Source organism: Falco rusticolus, chromosome 1 (assembly GCF_015220075.1).
Source record: "Falco rusticolus isolate bFalRus1 chromosome 1, bFalRus1.pri, whole genome shotgun sequence".
Classification (NCBI taxonomy): domain Eukaryota; kingdom Metazoa; phylum Chordata; class Aves; order Falconiformes; family Falconidae; genus Falco; species Falco rusticolus.
Window position 1 is genome coordinate 109,053,028 of NC_051187.1, and position 23,289 is coordinate 109,076,316.

At 41.4% G+C, this 23,289-nt stretch overlaps 1 protein-coding gene across 5 annotated transcripts in view; it reads left to right on the plus strand.

The window, feature by feature from the left end:
* Positions 1–23,289, plus strand: part of ARHGAP24 (Rho GTPase activating protein 24) — a 220,499-nt gene that overhangs the window by 172,023 nt on the left and 25,187 nt on the right. For 2 of the 5 annotated variants that reach the window (XM_037395508.1, XM_037395523.1), the window contains one exon: positions 12,322–12,444. In XM_037395508.1, coding sequence (XP_037251405.1) covers positions 12,322–12,444 — 123 coding nt within the window. Of the gene's footprint in view, positions 1–12,321; positions 12,445–15,287; positions 16,661–18,553; positions 18,884–23,289 lie in introns of those variants that run through there. The other 3 variants (XM_037395514.1, XM_037395533.1, XM_037395544.1) reach the window with 3 other exon arrangements.

The following is a 23,289-nucleotide window of genomic DNA, read 5'->3' on the forward strand; positions in this document are numbered from 1 at the left end:
ATATCTCTACAGTATGATTCATCTCATCCTAGAAGAGGCTCCAAAGATAGCTCAGATGAATCACATTCTGGCAGTTCTTCCTTGCCATAGAAAGAATGGTGACTGCTTCAGATTTAACTATCTGACTGCTTTCTTAAAGTGTATCGTAGGAGCATATCTGTGAGTTGTTCTCAGATGGAATGAGGATCTGGGGGCAAAACCACTGGTATGAGGAGTTGAAGCTCCACTCGTTCACAGTGGCCCTGAAACCATTCAAGCCTATGACTAGCTGAGCCTAAAGTCTTTGCTAGGCCCTCTCTGACTAGCCCAGTGATGTACTTGTGAAACAAGAAACAATTTTCCTTTATGCCAAACAGCTACTGTTGGACTTAAGCGTAATATTATCCCTCCTTGCCATGTCTGCCTGATGGAGGGCATTGATGTCTGCTGTTTCCTTGTTCATACAGGTGGCATCAGTCTTCAAGTGTTGTTTCATTTCTTGGGACTGAAGAATTCCTGGTACTTTTCCTAAGGAGGAGTGGACCCACAATGGGCGTCTCCCATGTTGTGCATGCTGCTGGCAAAGAGGTTTTGAGTTTGCTATGTGTGTCCTGGTTTCTGTGGATTTATTCTGTGTGGGAAGTTGACCGAGTGTCAGTGTAGAGGGAAGGAGGGGCCATCTTCACCTGTCAGAGACAGATCTGTGGCTGGCAGGAGTCTCACCTCATCAGTGGTCCTCTTCCAGTGTTTCAAAGAAATGGCAAGTAGACATAAGACAACATTTTCTTTGTACAAGATCTATCTGTGAAGATGTATGTATATTATCCATTTAACATTTTTTCTGTATTGTCAACCAAGTTAGCATTTCATCCTGTATAATGCCCTTTAAAAAGCAGTACCTCAAAATATACTGGGTTTCTCCTTGCAAGTACTTTCTGTTAGCGTACACTGCCAGAAATGAGACCCAAGTGATCTCTGTCTGAGAGAGACATCCTGTGGTATATAGGCGCCAGGTGTCAAGGCAAGAGTATAGACCTACCCAAATTAGAAATATACGCACTCTGGATCATGCTGTGCCCATGAATGAGAAGGGGAAATGTGGACTGTATTATCAACGTGTGTCTGTCTGTGGCATATATATAACAAAACAAAGCTGAAATTAGGTTTCTGCTCATTCTTAGCTTGATCTGCTCTACTGCAAGGTGTGGAGATTTACAGAACAATAAGCACTGTCTGTACTCTGCAGATAACTGCTGTTTGGTGGCTATTTCTTGAGCAAAGCTGTACTTGTATTAGAAACTTCAGAGACATTAAAAGGACTGGAGAATTGAGCTGATAATTCATTAAATGGCATGTTCTGTCCGAGTTTAATATTGAACTGATATCCCAAAATGGTGCTGAGAGGCACAGTGTTGCTGGAAATGGTTGATTTCAGAGCAGCTGTGTAATAAAGGTCCTGAACTAATGGCTAAAATCTCATGCTACTTTAGATAACCAAGACAGTGTTATGCTGATACTTGACTGTGTCTTCTTGAATAGTCTTCTGCATATGTCAGTTAGCCCATATGTTTTATTGAATAACTAATTCTTGATTTATTTTCTAAACTGCTAAAAACATGACTTTGCATTACTAAACAAGTGGTGTTATGGTGAAATTGTGTGTATGCATAATATGCACTTGCTCAGTTAGGATATTTGCATCCTTTTGGCTTTCTATCTATGCCACAAAGAGCTACTATTTTTATCTGTGATCAAAACTGAAGTCAGATATGAGCTGAAATAACTGACTGCTCTCTGGAGAAATGAAGTATTTCTATGTTTGGGCGTAATTCAGTGCAGACTGGAAAGCACTGTGTCCAGAAGTTGGAAGAGTACGGTCAGTTCCTGCTGGAGAAGGGAAACTGCTTTTCTTGGAAGCTGTTGGAAACACGGTATCTTTTTTGTCTGTTTACAATATAATTGTCTGTAAAATTAGCAGAAATACAACATTTTCTGTGCTTGACAGGTCAGTTTTATTCCCTGAGAATTAATAAACAATATCATTGTCTGGTTGTCTGCATGCAGCAATGGCCATAGGCCACTGTATGAGACAGAATTTAGAAGACTGGCTCAAATTAGGGCTTAGCCACAGTTGATTGTCCCAGGATACCGGATAGTTACATCCTAACTAAAGCCTTCTTTTTGGCTGGCATCTTTCTAAAGAAATACCACAAGTATTTAGCTCTTCATCTTTGGTTTGTACTGAGTTAATCCCCCCCAGCCTTGTGTTGTGCACACAAGAGCGCATTTAGACTGGTAAGAGAGCATCTTGACTGGGACCTGCTGAAAGCTCAGGATAGTCCATATTCAAGAGGATCGCAGAGCTTCATGAGTAGATGCTGAAGAGATGAAGTGAGCATGTGCTTTGAGTGTTGTTCTTGTTAGACTCTGAGGACATCCTAGGTCTGGCATCTTGGCATGCTAGTTTTGCCACCTAAAGTTCATGTGCCAATGTATATAGGCAAGTCCTCCCAGTCCCTGGGTGAATTTATGCTTGAGGATGTTCAGGTATTGATCGTTCCTTACTTAAAATCATCAGAAGTTTTAATTTCCTTCTCGGTAAAATGCCATACCAATTGTGATGTGGAACTGAACTTTAAACTTTAAAAATAATCCATTTCAAGTTGAGTCTTTGCATTTCAGTGCAATTCATGATGTGAGGCTGAAAACCAAAGAAAGCATTTTGAAGCACAGAGCAGCCATCTCTCTAGCAGCAACAGCTCCAGGATCTTGATTTTGCCAAAACAGAGTCCTTGCAGTTAACTTCCTCTAAAGCATCTTTCAACATCATTGACTATGTCTTGACCAGCAGATCCATGGGGCGCTTTCCCCTCTCGCCTTAGAAACTGAGATGGATATATATTTGCAGAGACTTTCTCTAAAATAAACTTAGAGGTCAGCCAAATTTCAAGTGACATAATGGTCATTTTGGGTGTCCAACTTGAGATGCTTCGAAGAAGGTTCTTGTTGTCAAGTGACAGGAGTGCAGTAATTTATGTTTAAGGTGTATCATGTAGGACAGAGAAAATAAGTGTGCTATGATAATTTGTATTTATGCTTTTCTCTTTAGAATAAACCAGTTACAACAGGTAACAGTGAAGTCATCTACTAAGTCTGGCACCACCATTAACGTTTGACATTGTGACCCTCACACTCATTCTCAACTACATAAATACATTGATTCCTCTTGGCAAGTCATATAACAAGCCATATTTTTCCACATATTTTAACTGGTTTTGGAAGGAGTAAGTAAAATAGTATTTTTAGGGGCTAAGAATTGTTAAATTTGAGAAACTGTAGATACTGCAGCAATATTCCAATGATCAGATAGCAGACAGTAGGCAGATGTAGCAGTTAAATGTGGAGCCGTTTCTGTACTTTTGCCCTCCCCCATCTGTAATACACGTAACAGAAAAAGGTTTCAGTTGCATTGTGAAGCTTTCCTATTAGAAACAATATGTCTTATTGGTGGAACTCCTCAGTGCTGAGGACTTTTGACATCTGATTGAATAACTCTGTGTTCCTCCTTAAAATCACCTACCCTCTAGGCACAGCATCAAATACAACCCTGGTAGTCAGTGGCTGGGGGTACGAAAAGCTGTGCCACAGAGCTGAGACCTGGCTGTAGCAATCCACCCCTGTCTCGGTTATTGCAGTCCAGACGTAGAAATGACATAGCCTGGTACAAAGGTAGTAGAAATAAAACAGTGAAACATTTGAGGATGGCAGTCATTGAAAAACCCATGTTCTCTCTGTCGTGTCTTCTGGAAGGCCACCAGTAAGTTCAGTCTGTAAGAATCCAAGCTATAGTTCAGAAAGCAAATCTCTTTTGTCTCTGTCCCCAGGAAACTGTTGACAATATGAGAAGAATGGGGGAAGAAAACTCAAATACGGACATAGACCACTTTCTTTGTCCAAAAAAAAAAAAAAAAAGAATAAGGTCTTGACATTTTGATTTTATAACTTCTGTATGTACAAGTTTTGACTAAAAAAGCCACAGTGTATTTTTAATAGTTTATGACATTAGGCAGGACGGCTTTGTTTTTACTTTCTTGAACTCGTAATTTCAAAGGAAAGCTCTTTGTGATTGAAATTTTGAAAATAGGGCACTGTGATGGCACTATACGTGTCCATTGATGAGTGTGGCCTGCAATGTTGGGGTTTTTTTCTGTAACTGGATCAATATTATGTATGTTTCAAATCCTAGTAGTAATGAAGGACATAGAGGAGTGGGTTTCTTATGGCCAGTGTCTGTTTTTTTTGTTTATTTATATTTTCCACATCTTCTTACCAAAAAAGTTCACGTGAGATTCCATTAGAAGAGACAAAGAGTGAGAAGCCTTCTTGGGAAGTGATGCTGACTGTGTCTTTTGTGGATCCACCAAATTATTTCTCCACTTCCCTGCACTAAGTGTAATAGTATGTCAAGACCAGGTAGAATTACAATACATGCTTTGTCAGAATGTTTGCTAGGTTTGTTGTGAGTGCCAGAGTGTGTGTTTAGGATATCTGCAGTCAGTTGCACTGAAGCAATTTATTTTCTGTAAAGATATAATACATACTTTAAATCTGACCTTTTTTCCCCCTGATCCATCTGCTTCTGTGAGTTCATCACCATCTTCGCTATACAGGCAGAAAAACGTGATTTCATCTCAGTATGGCTGAAAGAAATGTAAAAAAATGTGGGGTTTTGCTGTTGTGTGGTTTGACAGAACTTCCACATAAATAAGAAAGTGGAATCATTAATGAGTGCTGAAAACGCTACCAGCAACTCTGAAAACAGCTGACATTCACAATAATAGAACAGCAAACATAACGGTTCAGACCACGTTTTATATCACAACAATGCTGACAACATTGAAAAATTCTGGAAAGCTGAAAACTATCAACAACACTCCAAAAGAAGTTGCCTCTGACTTCCACATGGTACTGATTAACTACGAAGGCAGCGATGTGTGCTGCTGCTCAGCAGCTGGTGAAGCATAGAGCTGTGATAGTCCACACAGCTTGATGGCCTTTTAATGCAACCTGTAAACAAAATGTTCTGGGCGGTGTGCCTTGAGCAAGAAGAGAGATGAGACTTTTTCAGGTGGGAATGGCACTGGGGAAGGGCAAAATACAAAAGTTCACTGTGCTGGCACCAGCATCTTGGTGACAGGGAAGGGTAGGAGGAACGGACTCTACAAAATAGGTACACTTGGGATGTGTGTCTGAGGATGAGGTGGATAATTATGAAATCTCAAGTACAGTGGAAGTACAAACTAGGAATAAAGGAAGGGCAGCAAAATTAAGGGGGAGGAAGAACAAGACATGCCTGAAAAGATTAAGTCTCTGAAAAAAATCAGCACTTTTGTATTGTACGAGGGATGATTTGAATTCACATGTATAATAACACAATTATAACTGATAATGAGCAAGCATCACAGTTTTTTTGCTCAGGTATTTAAGCAATAATTATTATGTTAGGAGAAACACTTGGTAGCTGTGCAGTAAACAGAATGCTTAAAGGTGGCACTGACTTTATGCTTTTTTTGTGCAAGACAATAAACTTACTCTTATGGACAGATGTGCCGCAGCTGTAGCTCTGCACCACAGAAGAAAGCTACCTGTACAGAGTATTCATTGTGTTACACGTGAGGAATAAATTTCCTGAGCCTGATTTCCTGATCCAACAGCAGCTGGTTCAGAGCTTCATGAAAACAACTCCTCCTACTGAAAAAGCCCTGCTGTCTTCCAGGCATTCTGCAAGTGGGGAAATTGTGATAGAGCACAATGCTCATCAGGGAATGTACTTGTGTTAGCAGTCTTTTCCCATTTAGCACTTAAATTAGGCTGCAGCCTTCATGTTGAAAAGCTAATATGCCCCAAAACCAAATACACCCTTGGTGCAGAAAACTGTGATTCAAGATTGTTAATGCAAAAGATCAGCTTGGATTTAGCAGCAGAAAACTGTATTTGTACTGAAGTGTTTAAAAAGTAGTATCTTCATTATTGCCTTGTTTGCAGTTACTTAATTCTCCTCTTCAGGAAATGTGTTATTTCTTTGTGAAGAGAGAAATTTAATAGTGCACTTGATGTAGTTGGGTGGTAAAACAATGGTGAGTTTGATACCTATATTTCAAAGCTGAGGTTTCTCAGTGGTGGTGATATTAGTCATTTAAAATATGTAGGTGATTCAGTCATATCCTTTAAGAAGACAGAGCAGTATTGAGCCAAACAGGAATAGAAAATGTAATAGGACAGTCCTGGGTAAAAGAATTGAAATTGTAATCTGTATATCTTCCTCTGCTCAGTCTTGTTACCTGTCATCAAGGCTTTAGAGGCAATGCAAGTATGTAGTGGAGATCAAAATAATCAACTGGGTCTGCTAACTGCTCTGTTTTAAAAGAAATAACAGAGGGTATTTTTCAAGTTTTATGGAACACCTTTTGAAAATGCTTAGGAGTTAAATTCTTATGATAGCAATTCATGCGTTGTAACATCTAGCCATCTAGATGGATTTATCCGTCTTGACATCTGTGGAAAACGGGCCAACATATTATTTCACCTAACACTATTAAGACTTGTAAAGTACATAGGGGTTTCTTCTTAATATCTTTATGATTTTTGGAAACTTGTTTGCCATATATTGCGTAATAGGGCCAGTGAGAAGTTTGTTGTTTCAATTATTGGTATATCTAAATTCTTGGGTTTTTTTCATATATAAGTGAAATTTTTTTTTTTCACCATCTCTTGAGATGGATACTAAGAAATGCTACAGTAGTGACAATATTTAATTTATTAGCTTAAGTTTTGGGGTTTTTTTTCTAAAACCAAGTTTGTGCACTTGGTTTTGTCATGAGGGTCTTCAAAACATGGATCCTAAAATTTCAGGAGTCATCAAATAATAAGCTAAGTATGTGATTGCCCAAATCTCTTTGATATTAAGCCAGACAGTGTTTTTTGTGGATCTGAATGAAATGCTAGACTTGACACGTTGTATCTTTAATTTAGTATCTGGGGAGCTCAGCGCAAGATAAAATGATCGGACATTTTAGGATTTGATTGGTTAGCATGCAAAGGAGCCTGTAACTTCCTCAGTTTACCTTAGTGATAGTTTTGTATTTCTCTTGGCTCTTGAGGTTTCCATCATTGGTGGCTCCGATAATGTCTCTTAAATAGAGACCTTTCCAGGGTGCTTTCTTTTATACTCCATGTTCAAGCTCTCTCCCCTCGCCTGCCTTGGTCTTAGCCTTCCCAGTTGATTTTCAGCTTCACAAAGTCCAGCATCTCATCTTCAGTTCACAGACATCTTTCCTCCTTCATGATATAGAGGTTTTCTACAAGCTGTGCCATGAAAGTTGTAAGGAAGTTGAGTGTTGCTGGAAAATACGATGTTCTGTATAGTTTCCATGGAGCAGGTCTCTTCTGATGAGAAGATACAGCATATATTTTGTAAAAAGTCACTTCAAAAGTAATGCTGAAACTCCTGTAAATACAGAGTGTTTGTTTCTGATAATCATAGTGTGTCTTGTCCTTTTCAGTGTGAGTTTTTGCAGCACCATTAAGACCTTGGTTCTCCAGACTACCTTAATTTTGTGATAAAAGAAAAAGGTGGCAGTGACTGGAACTTTGGCTATGTACTCCTTTTTTCATCCTAGTTGAACCAAGAGCGTGCTGTAAATATTTGGTAAAGTTTTACACAGTCAGGAAGACCAAGAGCAATGTCAGGCATGTGCAGAATAAAGCTTTTAAGAATTATAACCAACCAAATAAAACAACAGAAAAACCAAAAGCCATGCCACCAGCTCTTGTCTGCAAGCTCTGTGTTACACCTGCATCATCAGAAGTCAGTCCCCAGCTGACAGGCAGAAATTCAATGCCCCTACATCCTCTTCACCAACACATCTGTAAGAACATATGCTTGGCTGCTTGGCTTAGCATGTGCCTGAAAAATCAGATTAATCCTAGTTTTTGATGTTATGTTCCTCTTGGGAAAAAAACTCTCTTTTAAACAGCTGGTATGAATTTAATCCCTTCACATTCCATTCTCAAGAATGCTGTAACTACTGTTTGCAAGAAATCCAAGATGCTTTCTAAAGGACAAGCAACTATTTCATGTGGAGTTTGGCCTGGGTACATTCAGGTAAGAGTAAGGTGTTGGGTTAGACAGGAAGAGACTACAAAGAAAAACTATCTTGCAGGACTTCTACATCCCCCCAGTCCGCAGCTGAATGCAAAAGGTCTGTGCATTCACATTTAATTGATTGAAGGTAAAAAGCTGGAGAGCTGTTGAGCCTGGTATTTCAGGAAACAATCACTCTTAAATTCAGTCACCACCTCTTCATGCTTTTCCGAGTGTGTGGTGTGGTGCTGCTGTATGAGGAAGCGCAGGCTGTTCCCTTTCTTTTCCCCTGCAGAGTGGATCCCTGCAGGAATTGGCCTTTCCGTATTTTAACCGTTTTTTTCCGGTTGCTGGCAAGAGTTCTTAAAGTACCTCGCCTTGCTTGTATCAAAGCAGCGCTGGCTCGGTGCAGAAAGCTGCGCCCAGCATGGGGCTGAGTGGTTACAGGCTGTCCTGATGAGAAAGCACAGCGGCAGTCTGTATTTACTGGTTACTAAGTCCCCAAAGGAGGCAGGACGAAGCGCTTGGGAACCTGTAAGTCATGGCTACTGCCAGAGGGCAGGAGGAGATATCTGACACGTTGGAAGTGGAAGATTCATCATGGCATTGTGCTATTTCACCATTTCCACTTCAAATAGATGTTATGGTTAGATTTCTTCAATAAATAAGACCTCATTTCTGATGCTGCCAAGAAAATAAAACAGATTAGGGATTGGTTATAGCTGCAGGAATAAAAATACATGAAACTATATTGTAGTTTTGAGAAACAGTATAGATCAAATTACTTCTGGCTGTTACCAGAGGCTGGAAGACAGAGGATATACACAGCAGTTGTGTAAACAGCAGGTTTTCATCTTCAGTACGCCAGAGTCAACTTCTTCTGTCAGGTAGACTGGGTTCTGCTCCTTCCAGGTCCTATGACACCTGCAAAGTAACAAGGGGAAAAGATGAAAAAAAAAAAAAAAAAAAAAAGAAAAAAGCAGGGGTCATATTCCAGACCCTCAAGTTGGCTATTCACAAGCAGGCCGTGACACACAAGATTAGGCATTTCTCGTACTTGGACTGGAAATGCAGAAAAGCAAATTTGAGAAGGCATAATGTGGAGCTATGTAACAATACAGGTAAAATACATTATGATTTGCACACCCAAAGGGAAAGGAGTAAGGATGCATTCACACATTTAACGGACTTCATGCTGAGCACCGTTTTCAAGTTGGTGTACTTACTGCTAGTATCTGTGGTATGAATAGATGTCTGATTTTTGGAGATTGTTATCTATTCATGCTTTGTTATAATCATAACAATAATATCATAAAGGAAAAAAAACACGTGAAGTGGAGATTCTAAACAGCGTCTTTCAGAAGTGTCCTGTGAACCTACTGAAGATTTGGGAAGTTCCTTCTAATTCTATTTTTGTTTATCTGATACTGCTTATCTGAGATGGCTCTTTCCTGAATCATGGTAATTTCTTCTTGTCTGTCCCTCTGAGCTGGTTAATTTTGTATTTAAAATACAGATCCACTAAAAATTAACATTTTTGGTAAAACACAAATACAACACGTGCTATTGTATCCATAAAATCTTCTAGTGAGGCCTTAGTTCTTGAATAAAAACTAAAGGAATGCATAAGTAGAAGAGTCCTGCAAGGTCTCATACTGTTGTGTGAAGGAAAGGAGTTGAATTACAAAGTAGACAGATGCAGAATTGCTATAAAATAGTGAAGCTCCTTTTGTTAGGAAAGCTTTTCTCTCTCATACCAAAAGATAATGTAACCAAACATTATGTTTTCCTTCTCTAGAAAATTAAACACACATTGTGTATTAGCTGAGTGGGTGTTTACCTGAGTTGTTTAGAGTACTGCTCTGGAATCCACACTGTAAATTAACTATCTAGACTTCTGGGATTTATCTACTTTATATGGAGAACGCCCCCCCCATTTGTCATAACGTGGTAACTGAGTAAATATCACAAACCCTGCTGAATTTAAATATGCAGGCTATTAAAAGAATGTGGAAGACAACTGAGGACCACCACCACGTGGCTATGGCTGTCATCTTCTTTTGTGTCTCTTTAGTAAGAAAATCAGGTCACCTCTTGTTTTATTCCTGGATCTGATATGTATTTTGTATGAATGTGTCTTTTTGTACAGCATCTTATAGAATCCTGGTCCAGCTACAAAAAAAAAAAAAAACCAAAAAAACCCCCAAAAAACTGCAGTACAATGTGAAAGTATATATGTATAATTTTCTTCAGTTTTTATCAGCCACACAAAGTGCCCAACTGTGTTGCATGCTTTTTCTCTATACTATATTTATTACTATTGTATTTAATAGCTGTGGCAACATACTGAGGCTTTCTGTTTGTATCTTATTTTTGGGTCTTTTCAGGATGAGAACTCTAGACGATGCGTAAAATATGCCAGTGTAAGTAGACTGTATACAGTATCCTGTCTACTCTTCGTGCTTGAGTTAGAGAGATCTGTCCCCTTTCTGGTCATAATGACTGTGTAAAAGGTATAGATGGGGAGTAAATTTCCAGGGCCTGACTGCGTGCTTTCTGTTGGGCAGGGTTGATGGGGAGTACTACCATTTGGAATGCTAATGCTTCCTGCTCCCCATACCCTCATCCTCTGCTTCTTGAAAGGTAAAAACGATGGAACATAGCATATAAGTTAGACTCATGTTTTCTACCAATTCTTATGATGGTCACTGAAAAGATTCCAAAAACATACAATGCAGTTTAGCTCATGCTGATGTTTCTCTAGTGTTGGTGCTTAAAATAGTTCATCCCTACCTTCTAACTATGTCTTAGATGAAAACTAGTGTTCTTCAGACTTTTAAACTGTGGTATAGCCTAAAATGTATTGTGCTTCAGGTTGTTGCGTTACTTCTTTGGATGCCTTTTGGGGGAATATATGGTATATAAATTACTGTATTTTCACAGCAGAGAACCAGAGTCTCTCTTTATCCCTAAGTTCAAATTTAAGTTTTGAATAATCATGTAAACCTTAAGAATAAGTCTTGAGTAGGATCTGCCCATGTCTGGGAAAATCCAGCTTTTCTGTTCACCAACTTTCAGTTAAGTCCCTTTCACAGTTGTGTATCCTAATTCTGTAAAGTGTGGACTATACAACTAGGTTCATGCAGAACAGTTGGGCCAGGAAGTTGTGGTTAGATCTTATAGCCCTTAAAAAATTTCTCTTTAGAAACATAGCTGTTCCAATGTGCAGCACTGAGCATGGAACTCTTCAGAAGACCTCTCAGAAGCAGTATTCCTGCTGTAATGAACTGAGATGCCTCAGGTATGACTGAAATCAAAAATAGGGACGGGGGCAGCTGGAAAGAGATCAACACAGAACTCGAGAGACTTCTAGGTGCATCCTGTTTGTGTGTGTGTGTGGCTCGATGCAAGGGCTTCAAAATGTCTGGCACTATCTGTCTGGAAGGGTTTGCTGCTTCTACAGCGCTGGAAGGGTGGCTTGAATCCCCATGTGCTCTGGCACTAACGTAGTACCTGTTAGGATGGAGGCAAAGCAGTACTAGAAGTGTAAAAACCTGGAGCTGTGGCAAGCCAAGTTCTGGTTTTGACCTTCTTAGTGTCGATCCATCCTTTGAATAAAGGATAATAAGGCAGCGTGTTCCCTCTTAATCTAATTCTCATCAGACCCATCCAAGGCAGTGGGCTGTACCGTGTCAGCTGCTAGCGTTGGCTGCCTTCTCCTTAGAGATTCACAGCAACGCTTGGGTATATCAAATGTCATTGTCATGAATGTGACACATTGTGTTCCTGAAAATAAAAATGGATTCATCCTCGCTTGTTCAAAGCATGCTTATCTCTCTCTGTACTTATTCTCTCCATCATGGTACAATAACTGCTGCAAAATTTCCAGTGCGTATATCAGGTTACAGATGAGTGCAGGCCCCCATGGTTCTTGGAATGCCATGGGGCTGTTTTTGTTTACCAATGACATTTATCCTCTCATTTCCTTTTGGAAGCATGACAACTTCTTGCTGTCTGATGGGGAATGTACTTACAGGACCTTCTTTTCATGCCGTGTCTGACGATAAACACTCCACTGCATAGTATCTGTGTCTGCTTGCTATGGAGCTGCTATTATGGCTTTCAGCAGTCCGTCTGGCAGGAACTTGGCTGGGCAGGAAAGCAAAAGGGTTTATAAGTGCAATTATCTTCTGTTGCAGGAGGAGACCGAGAGCGGATGACAGCTAATCATGAGACGTACCTTCTTATGGCGAGCACGCAGAATGACATGGAGGATTGGGTGAAATCCATTCGCAGGGTTATATGGGCACCATTTGGAGGAGGTGAGTCAGTGACTGAACACGCGAGGCTCCCAGATACAGAAAGACACATAGTGGTTCTTCTGTTGTCTTAGTCACAGCCAGAGTTTTGAAGTGGAGGAGGATGGTCTAGATCTTTCAAAAAAAGTAGAGTAAACCCTTTGTTTTCATTTGCAGTGCAGGTATTGGGCATGTTCCCATGCAGAGTGCTGAATTTAAAAGCTTTAAACTGGTACCACTTTGTTGGTGAGGATAGCACATAATAGTGCATTACCAAGGCAAGGGGAAATTTTCACAGAAGGCTGGTCTTCTATGAAATCAGCTTTCTCACAGGAAGAAGTGGGGGGTAATTCCTTTGGTCACCAGCTAAAAGACCATCCATTTCGTTCATGACTGCCTGTTGTAAGAAGCTGTCAGTGATTCTCCTGCAAGTGACAGCTAAGACGAGTAATATCATTATATAAAGGTAGGCACTCCAATATAACCTTCAGAATATTCATACTAGCTGTATAGTGCTAATAGTGCACTTCTTTTGATTGGCATACTTAGTAGTACTGGATCAAAATTTATTGTTGGATGTCTAGTTGTCTTTTAGAAAAGCTCTCTTATGTTGAATGGGCTGCACATTTTTATCATCATGTTCATCATTATTATTCTGGTGATAATGTCTATAATATTATAATACAAGTATGATTGATATCCTTGCACAAAATGTCATGACGTTAATCAGTCTGTTCCTTGGAGTTCTCAAATCTCCAAGTTTGGGGACAGAAATATTTCTTCACTGTGAAGGAGCACCTGTATTGCATCAGACGCTTTTTGGTCTTGTTTGCAGGTTGCTGGAAAAGTAAGGCAGGATTGCCTGTGCTGTTTCATGACCAAGAAGCACATTTATCACTGAAAACTCTGAGTGCTGACTGCAAATGTCTTTTTCTCAGCTGCCAGGTGGACCACAGGAGAGAGGATGGGAAGGGGTTGAAGTCAACTATCATTTTAATCAAAACTTTTCTTGTAAACTACCCAATTTCCATTGTGCTTTATTCAGGCCACACAGTTCTTAGGAGAAGGCTTTGGCTTCTCTGGTAGGCTGTTCTGAGGGACTTGGTCAGCTGGGGCCTGCCTGGCACCTCTTCAAACAGGAATGTCTTCTCTTTGGCTCCTCCTGGGGAAATGCGCACTCGAAAGATGGTGCTAAGCTGTCATCTTACTGGGATCTGGCCCTATAGGTTAATAAGACCTGGGCATGTAGGTCTTATAGGAGGATGGTTAACAAAACAAAAAAGAACAAACCCTAAAACCCACAAAGTGTCTCAAAAGGTGCGACCTTCTACAGGCATACTGAGTTGGTTTGGGACAGGGGAGGTGGGAGGAGCACTGTCGTCTGCAACAAAGCTAGGTAGGAAGACTGCTTGTTTATATAGCGTGAAGACTACCCATCCCCAATTTTCTTTTTGTAAAGCAGGGCTAGTGTTGAGCTCCTCAGTGTTCTTTTGCTCCAGTCCAGTAGCAGCATAAACTACTGTGGCAACAATAAATTTGGGGGCATAACAGAACTGGATTTTTTGAAGAGCATTTTGTAGTTTTTTTGCACTTGGCTTCCAGCACCACAGTATCTTCCTTTGGCAAATAATGAGGAAAAGCAACCTTTGCACTTCTTCTGCAAGTGAAGTGCCCACATTTCACAGGTAGGGAGCTGAGATTAGGTGAAACTCCGTTTCTAGCCACGCACAGAGCTATGAATAGAAACAGTCTCCTGAGTCCTGACCCTATGCTTTCTTCACCAGCCCCTCATTTACTTTTATAGGGCAAGAGCTATTTCTGGTTTACAGCTGGGAATCCTTCCAGTCACCAGGAAAATTCTGAGGACACCGTCAATGTTGTTGGAGTGTTCAATGCAAATTACTGAGGGAAGCACCTTGCTGAAGGCTTTGCATGCTGATTTGCATATTTTAAATATATTTGTAGTTATAACATTTCTAAGCATGTTTTTGTTTTTCCTATTGGATTTCTTGAGCAAATACTCAGGGTTATTTGTATTGGGAAGCAAACAGTTAACTCCTTGGAAAACTTGAGAATAGATGGAACATGATTTTGGGTTTAGCATTCACGGGAAGGTTCGACCATGATAACAAGGCAAAAGCAGTGAGATGTGTCACCATTAAGAGCTGTTTTTCTAGTGTGTCCCCCATTTTATTAACTACTTGTTACTTAAGCTGACAGCCTGAGCTATCAGTAACCCTATTAACTGCGCTGTAATTGTCTGTGGCTGGACACACTCCGTTCGTATAATTCCTTGCTACATGCATGTCGCTACAGCTGCTGCAACAGTCTGACCCTTCTAAAGAAGGGCACTTCTGGGTTAAGTTGTCTAGGAGTCTGCCTTTGTAAGCTGTAGCCACTGAATTAAAAATACTTTTATTACATTCGCTATAAACAAGATACAGAAAAGTTGCAGTCCCGTGATGATGACTAGCCAATAACAAGTAATTACTTGCAACACAAAATTATTTCAGACAGCTAATAAATCAAAACACCCGTTTTATATCGGCTTCCTAAATTTCAGTAGTAGATGGTAAACCACAATAGTCTGGTGTCATACAAGTCAAGTGCCACTTTGACTAACATATTTGAATTTTCGGGTTCTTTTAAGCACTGTAAGCAAGCTCTGTGTGTGTGCGTGCATGCACGTGCAATGGATGTGTCTGAGCCGCTAATATTTAAAGTTTGTCTGGCAGTGGGAAAGGACTCCTGGTACCAGAGCAAAGAGCTCTGTAAATGATTAACCATATCATTAAATTGTTATTTCTTAACCTGTGCTAGAAAGAGAAGGTGGGAGGGGGGCGGGTGGGAATCTGCTAAGGTGATCAGAAACAGCTTTTTTTTTTTGCACCGCAAGAACAGAGTGACTGTGGAAAAAATTCTGAAAGGGAAAAGAGATGTAAATGAGCCAGGGCACGTAATGCCTGTTTGCACACGAAATTCCTTTCCTGATTAGATTAAAAAGGCAATTTTTTACAGGAGGGAAAGGCCTGAGCTTTAATTGCAGAGCTGGCAACTACGGAGGAGGGAGGAGGCGAAAAGAAGCATTTTAGCAGAGGTAGCGGTGTAAGGTCTGGCACCTCCTGCAGGAGCCAGGCACAGCCTGCTTGCTTTTCAAGCTGCCGCACACGGCAGCCGCCTGAAGTCAAGGCAAAGTCACCCGCAGGAGCGGGCAGACCTGCGTTGCAGCGGCTCACTCCTCTACGTCGTTTCCCTGCACCTGCTGCACGCAAGGGGCTGGCGCAGGCGGCGGCAGCAGCCGTGGCTGCCATTGCCAGGCATGGGACCGGGAGGGAGCGAGCAAGCAGAGCATCCCCGTGTGCAGGCACGTATTCCTCAGCAGCTCCCCAGGATCCTGCCGGCAAAGATGCGCTGCTGCCGCATCTGACGCGCCTCTCCCATGAGAGCTTCTGGTAGTTCGAAGGCAATAAAACAAGCAAGAAGCCCATGAGAACATCAGACAGGGAGCTGGGTATATAAAAGGCCTTTTGAAAGGAATCTGTTATGGACAGAGAGCCTTTCGGGTGAAGGGGCTGTTGTTTTTGCTTCTCGGTTGCAGAGATAAAGGGAGCCAGCAAGGAGTGTCGTATCCTGGAGTTTTCTTCAGTGGCCTTTTTGGTATTGTTCTTCTCTCTCCCCTTGCGCGCCGTGAAGCGCTAACATTTTCTGTGGAATTGGAGTCTCTGCCACTCAACCCCCTGTTCCAGCTGGGAGGAAGAGGTCTTTCTCCCCCTCTGTCTGTGCAGACACTACTGTTTGAATGGAAGATACGTCTTTTTGCTGAAACTCTTTTGTTGTGGCATTGCATAACAGGCAGTTGTCTTGCCGCAGGAAATAAAAGAAACGAAAGGAAATAGAGAGACGGAAGGAAATTGTTCCCCAAAGCAAAATTGAAGCAGAGAAGAGAACATTAAAATCACTTCAAGCCCTACCCAAGATCTAGAAGACCACAAATCTTCTAGCTCCAGAGGAAAATACACTATTATAAAAACTCCTCAGCAGTCAGTATGATGAGCAGTCGTGGTGTTTCATCTGGATGCAGCTGGTAAAGGAGAGCTTTGGAGGGACGTGGGGGCTCTGGCCTGTATGATGCCTGAAGACAGAAATGCTGGAGTCCGCAGCCCAGGTGCCTTAGCAGCAGCTCCTTTCATTCCTAAAACTACTTATAGGAGAATTAAGCGGTGTTTTAGTTTCCGTAAAGGTAGGTCCATTCTGTTGCAGTGTTTTGCTTTGTTCGTGAAGCCATGGTTTCTGAGAAGTCAAGGGGGCTGTGTGTGCAGGGGCAGATGAGAGACCCGAAGCAAAAGCATTAAACAATGCAGATGCCAACATTCCAGGAATGATTTATTTACTCCTTTGTTCATTTGTTTGTAGCTGGCCGACTGATACTGTCTCCTCTATATGACAGCCCATGAATGGGCTGCCTGAATGAGGTGGCTTGACACAAGATTATTGCAGAGCTTCTGAGCAAAAATCAGTGAGAGCAGTGGGGGAATCAGACCTGTGATGCTCTGAGCTGCCTGTTTGTCTGGCAAAACATAGGGAGAAGAGTTTGGGTTTGCATTTTGTCTGCATGGGAGGAAGGGAGAGAAGAGAGGAAGCAAAGCAACATGATAAATGTGCATCTGTGCAGAAGACTCAAGTCCTTGGATTCAGAGATTTCTGATGGATTGAAGTGTAGCCCTACAATGTACTGTCCTGTTGCAAATGCTGCATTGCCACTTCATCCTGCTGCCCTGCAGCCTGCGTTTGTCTTTCCACCTGCTGCATAGAGATGTTTAAAGCCAGTTTTCTTCTGCATTGCACATATTCCTGTTGAAGCAAAGCATGGCAGTACTGGGGGGAGGAGGGCAAAGGAGGAGGCTGGCTTTCAAAATATGTCAGCTGGAAGCACTGGAAGGTAACATGTCAGAGAGAGAGATATGATAAACGACGATAAGGTGCCACAGTGCTTGCGATTGGCGTGGAGAAACTACCTCTATGACAAGGACAAAACTTTGTGTGTGGGAAGAGAATTTTGGTGCTGCCTTGAAAACAATGCTGGACAGAGAAATCTAAGTGAAAGGGCTCAACTGTCATGTTGTTCTGAGGTATGAGAGGTGATCTTTACGCAGGGCTTATACAATCATCTTCGTCTCCTGTTAGTCTCTAAAGTGTTCCTCCATGCTGCCGTTTGTCCTTTTGCAAAATTGTGCAGCTCTTTGCTCACAAGACTCAGTAGCGACATAGTGGCATCGTTGCTTTTGAGGATTATGTGTGCAGGCAGTCAGGGGCAATGCCTTGAAATGAGGGATCACAGCCAGTGAGGGTCTTGCCACAGAACTACAGCACAGAGCAGTTACCACCTGCAGCTAAGATTGCATTGAAAGCTGTTTCCCCCCTGTACCCCCCCCCCCCCCCTTGATGCATTGTTTCCCTTGGTTGCTGGAGTTCAGTCCTTTGGAGGCTGGCCAGGAGGACACGGATGTGTCTGTATGAAGTATGCTCGTGCATTTCAAGGTGTCGGTGTGAATTAGAGCTGTCTGTGCCCTGTTTATACACTTAACTATTTGAGAAATGTTTGGAAGTTGAATAAAGGCTTAAGGGGTAGTTTTGCAGACAGCTGCCTTTGTGCCTGGCTGCAGCCTTAGCTGCTCCAAGAAGAGCTTCAGCTGTTGATTCTTCCCTGTATGTTCTGACACAGAAACTCTTCATGTCTGAAACTGCAAGTGAAGCTGCTGTGCTTGGGGCAGAGGACAGAAGGATGGAAGCCACGCTGCTCATTTACTTTTCTCTACATATTGTTTGTTTTAGTTGCTTTTTTATACACATTTTCTGTGAAGAGGCCCCTAGATCAGAGCTGCAGAATGCTGGATGCCCATGTTTAACTAGGTCCATGTCCCACTGAAGTCAACAGAAAGGTGAACATTAATTGGACTTTCAGTCATGTCTTCACTATGGATGCACAGGCAACAACACTTGTCTTATTAATTGGCATACTGAATTCTTGTAACTAAATTTGCAGATTGTATTTACCCAAATACAAAAAAAGGCAAACCTAGCCCATACTTGGATAAAGCAGAGCATTTAGTTCACAGCTGTGCAAAACCATGCAGAAAACAAAATTAGCAGGGAAAACCATTGGCTAGTCATTGGAAGAACTACAAGGGAATCATGACATTGTATGTTTAGGCAGAGATACATTGTAATCTTCACTGATGATACAAGGTATACAACCCCTCCTGGAAATGCAGATCCAAGCTGTATTTTGATAGACAGCGAAAAATTAAACGTCAGACCTGTTTGGACATCATGTCATAGGAGAAGTCAGTGCTCTGAGGGCAGCATCTGAGCAGATCCAGAGCCAAAGATCTTTAAAATCCAATTTAGAGAAGATGTTCTCTGTTAAGTACCACCACAGAAACCTCTTGAGAGCACATGCAGGGTAAGTGGAGAAAGCAGTAACTGAGGGGTAGCTTTGCTGGCACGCAGTGGTGAGAACATTGACTAGCATGGTGAACTTGGATGAGGAGAGTTTTCGAGGAGGAGGTGTCACAGGCCACGACCAGAGAAATGGTGCAGGCCCTGATGTAATAGACTGTGATAACTTCCCATTCTGTTAACTTCTCTGATAACTTCCCAGCGATGTTTTTAAAATTGCTTTCCTTACTTTCCTGCCTGTAGCTAGTTCTGCTCTTGTTTCAGAATTGTTTTTTTCTAAGCAGTAACCTCTGGTGTGCAGCTGTACTAAACTCCAGGGCAGAAGTTTATCTTACCTTATCTAGTGCTGGCATCACATTGACTGTGGGCTAGGAGAAGGCTTGAAGGAAAAAAAAAAATCATCAAGCAGGAACAAAATTCTGCTGCTGCTTTCCTTGGTGGAAATTTTCCTCTTCTGTACATTACAAGGTTCTTTAGAGAAGAAGAAAATACTCCCTGCCTTTGATCCACTCTAAGAGACTTAGTGCTGGGGAACAGCAGAGCAAAAAGCTGATAGATAATAATTTAGAACTCCATTTTAAGTGTTATGTGGCCATGACCACCACTTCTTTGAGTTATTCCAGGACCTTTGTTCCCAGCCCTGCTGTTGAAAGCTGTTGACCTGATCTTGTATTTTCACTGTCAATGAATTACTGATGTTGAGAGCTGCTTAAAATTCTCATCCAGATCCTAAGTTGAGATAATTCCTTTGACCTTAACTGACCCTTTCTGATCAGTATAGCCTATAAACTCAGAACTTGTTTTGGAAGGACAGAGATGCTCAGGTGCACACTGAAAGAACACGCATACAGGCATAGGCCCTCTCCTGAAAGCATCAGCCCTCTGTGCTTTACACTGTCTGAAAATTATGCTATCATCTGAATTGCTGAGGTCTGGCTTGGGAAAGACAGAAACTTTCTGCCTCACTAAGTACGTGTGCTGTGGTAGAGCTAGAGCGGCAGGTAGGCTTTTTCAAACTATTCCTTATAAAGCAAGGAGGCAGAACCACTGCCTAGATCTTTCTCCTTTTTTCTTACTGAATCAGAAGCTTGGAGTCGATAGACTTGAAATGTGACCCCTGCCTTGTTCAGTAGCTAAGGGAATCACTGACTAATAGCATTCTTAGATTTTTAAAAACATACTCTAACTGTGAATATATACCATTGAAAATACCACAGGGCTTTCACAAATTTTGAGTAGACATATGCAGAATTTGGATCTAGCACTGTAATGCCTTTCATAAGCTTTACAGGTATCTGTTAGGCTTGGAAATCTAGTTTCTCAAAATGTTTACAAAACTTCTGCTGCGGGAATGTTCTAGTTAATGAATAACCACTCGGCATGCCCTTTTCTAGCATGTGATTTTCCTCTGATGTTATGCGTGATCTTGGCTTAATTTGGTATAGCTTTAAAGATCTACAAAGGCCTCTCCGAAAAAGCAGTTCTGCTGATTAAATCTAGTGACTGGTCAGAACTGGAATCCTGTACATTTCCCTGCCTTCCACCAGTTGTGGGGAAGCCAAACTGCTGCCATTCTGAACCTCAAGTTTTCTTGTTGGCTTTGTTTGTTTCCCGTCTGGCACTCTATCCAGGGATAAATGAAACCGCAGGTCAGCACTTGTGCATCTGTACATTTCTGGATTTTGGAGACATCGATATTTAGGAAGAGAACTTGGGTTTGGCTTACAACATGAGTTGTGAGGGCTTATATTTACCTCTCCACAGAGGTGTTCTTGTTTAGATAGTGTAGTGGAAGTTCACTTTTTAAAAACAGCCTGTGAAATTATCTCTGTGGTTTTGGTTTATGCTGTAGTCTCTGTAAGTTGGACTGCCTTTTCCTTGCTTCTTTGTGAGGGAGATGCTAGTATTTACCAGGTATAGCTAGCTGATAGTGTTCACTGTTGCTGCCTCTGTCAACCACCACGGTAACTGTATGTTTGCAACCACAGTTCTTCACAGCATTGCCCTTGCTTTGTAGTAGTCGATGTCTTAGTCTTTGTAAACTATTAATTTGCAGTATCTCTGTAGCAGTTAGTTATGGCATAAGAGCGGATAAAAGCATTAGAAAGGGACAGTGGAAGAAGTGCATCTTGCAGGGCAACGATCATGGCTTTTATTCTAAAACAGCAAAAGACCCAACAGACACCAGAAAGTTGATGAACAAGGTAAAAGTTATGACAATGTGATGTGGAAGCAAAATTGCCATGTTCCTGCCAGTTCTGCCCCTGGCAACAAAGTACATATTCCATAAGGCATCAGCAAGTCTGTAACTTGGAGTCAATATTTGTGCAGGTTTATCGTGACTGATCCCTTTCTTGGCCAAGTGCTGCTTGGTGCAGTGTTCTACATTTGTTAGGTGAAGGAAATACTTCCTTTGGAGAAATTCAGCCTAGACTTTGAAACCAAACTAAGCCTGCCTGAGATGAATTCCAAAGCCAAACAAATTGGAGAATGTAGACTATAGTAAATGGTGACTTTGGAAGCACTTCAAAGTGTGACCTGGTGATTTTCCATGAGACTTAGGGTCTTAACTTTAGGTTATTACATGGTTGTCAGAATTGCCATGATACCTATGAGCTTTCCAAAGCTGAGTGTGGAAATCCTCATGCCCGTGAAGTAAATACGGTATTATCGCCTTCGTATAGATGGGGAGCCAAGTCCCTGAGGCTTTATCTGACGTGAGGATAGTGGGGCATACACCTGCCCCTCCAGCCATGAAGTGTGTATGTGGCCAGACTCAATGCAACTGTGTTTTGAGGATTGTGTAGGATCTGAATCCTATCTGTCAAATCTGAGACAACTGATGTGGTTATTCTCCCTCTCCTTCAGGCATTCCCAGCTATGTGTATTTTAAGTGTCTCAACAGAAGTCCCTTAATTTACAGTGTACCTTATTGCAGTCAGTAGTAGAAACAATTCAATGTTTCCACTTCAGGGACCAGAACCGGGAAATTTTAGTCTCTGATTTGCATTATTTTTTTTTTTCTTGACACTGGTTACTTCTCTATCATATCAAGTTTTATTTTTCCTCAGATACATTTTTTTAAGATTTTCTTCATTCAGTAGTGTGATTTGCTGCTCCAATAGAACAATGCAATTTGTCATATCCATTTCATGTATGTCACCTTTTGTATGTGAATCACTCTTTACTTTCTATTTGTCTTAAAAATTACTCTTTCAAACTAGTTACAGACATTGTAATGCTTTATGGCTGCCACCTGTTTTCAATACATTTTGTGTTGTGGCGCATCAGGAATTTATAATAGTATCGGAACAGTTTTTGCTCCCACTGTGCATAAAACCCATATTCTGATTTTATTCATCATCTGTTAGACATGCTTTGAAAGCCAAATCTGAAATGAAGGGGGGGGGGGAGGGGGAAGCAGCATCCCAAAAAATGTATTAATAGAAAGTGATGTGTTTTCACTGCAGTGTCATTACTAATAGGAGCTTCAAAGCAGTCTGGTAGGTTTGAGAACTTACTCTTTCCTCTGCAAATGTAAGCTGCAATATGCACATTGCTGATTAAAGAATGTTAGCATGGAGAGAAGAAAGTATAGCCAACAGGACAAAGCTTATTCATACTAATTGTACTGTTAGTGGACATGAGTTGTAATTATCCATCATATAATTGGAATATCCTATCCTACGTGGATTTTTTTTAAAAGAGGCAAAAACTCTTGTGTTTAAAACCAAGAGATCTCATGGGCTCTTGAAGGGAAGCTTGGACTGTATATTCATAGGACAAACTGGAGTAGGATGGCCAAATCCTACACCTTAGAAGGATTAACTCCAGGTAAACAGCTCTGGAAAGGAGCTGGGTGCCCTGGAGGGCACTGAGCTTGACACGAGACAGCAGTGGACCTGGCAGCCAGGAAGCTTTGACAGCGGTCTGGGCAGTATCAGCAGGAGCAAAGTGGACAGAGGGAAGTGATTAACCCTTTGCTCAGCATTTTTTAGACCTTACTCCAAATATTGTATCCAATAAAAAACAAAACAAAAAACCCCAAACAAACAAAAAAGGCAGGGGAGAAGATAAAACTGGAGGGAGGTGAGCAAAGGGTCACCAAGATTTTTGGGAGCTAGAACACACGCCCTTTGAGGAGAGGCAGGGAAGTGGGGCTCGTTTGGCCAGGAGAAGAAACAATTTTGGGGGTGCTGAACAGCAGCCTTCTTGTACATTAAGGACTTTGAAATCCCCAAACTCTAATAATCATGCACATTTCTTAACTGATTTTCTGTGGACCTTCCTCCTTAATTCCATCACTTTCAAAAGGAGGGTCTAGAAAATGGAGAGACTTGAGGATTTCCTCTATGTTGACCAGCAGCAACTCTTAACTCAGACAAATACAAGAAACCCAAATTCATTTAA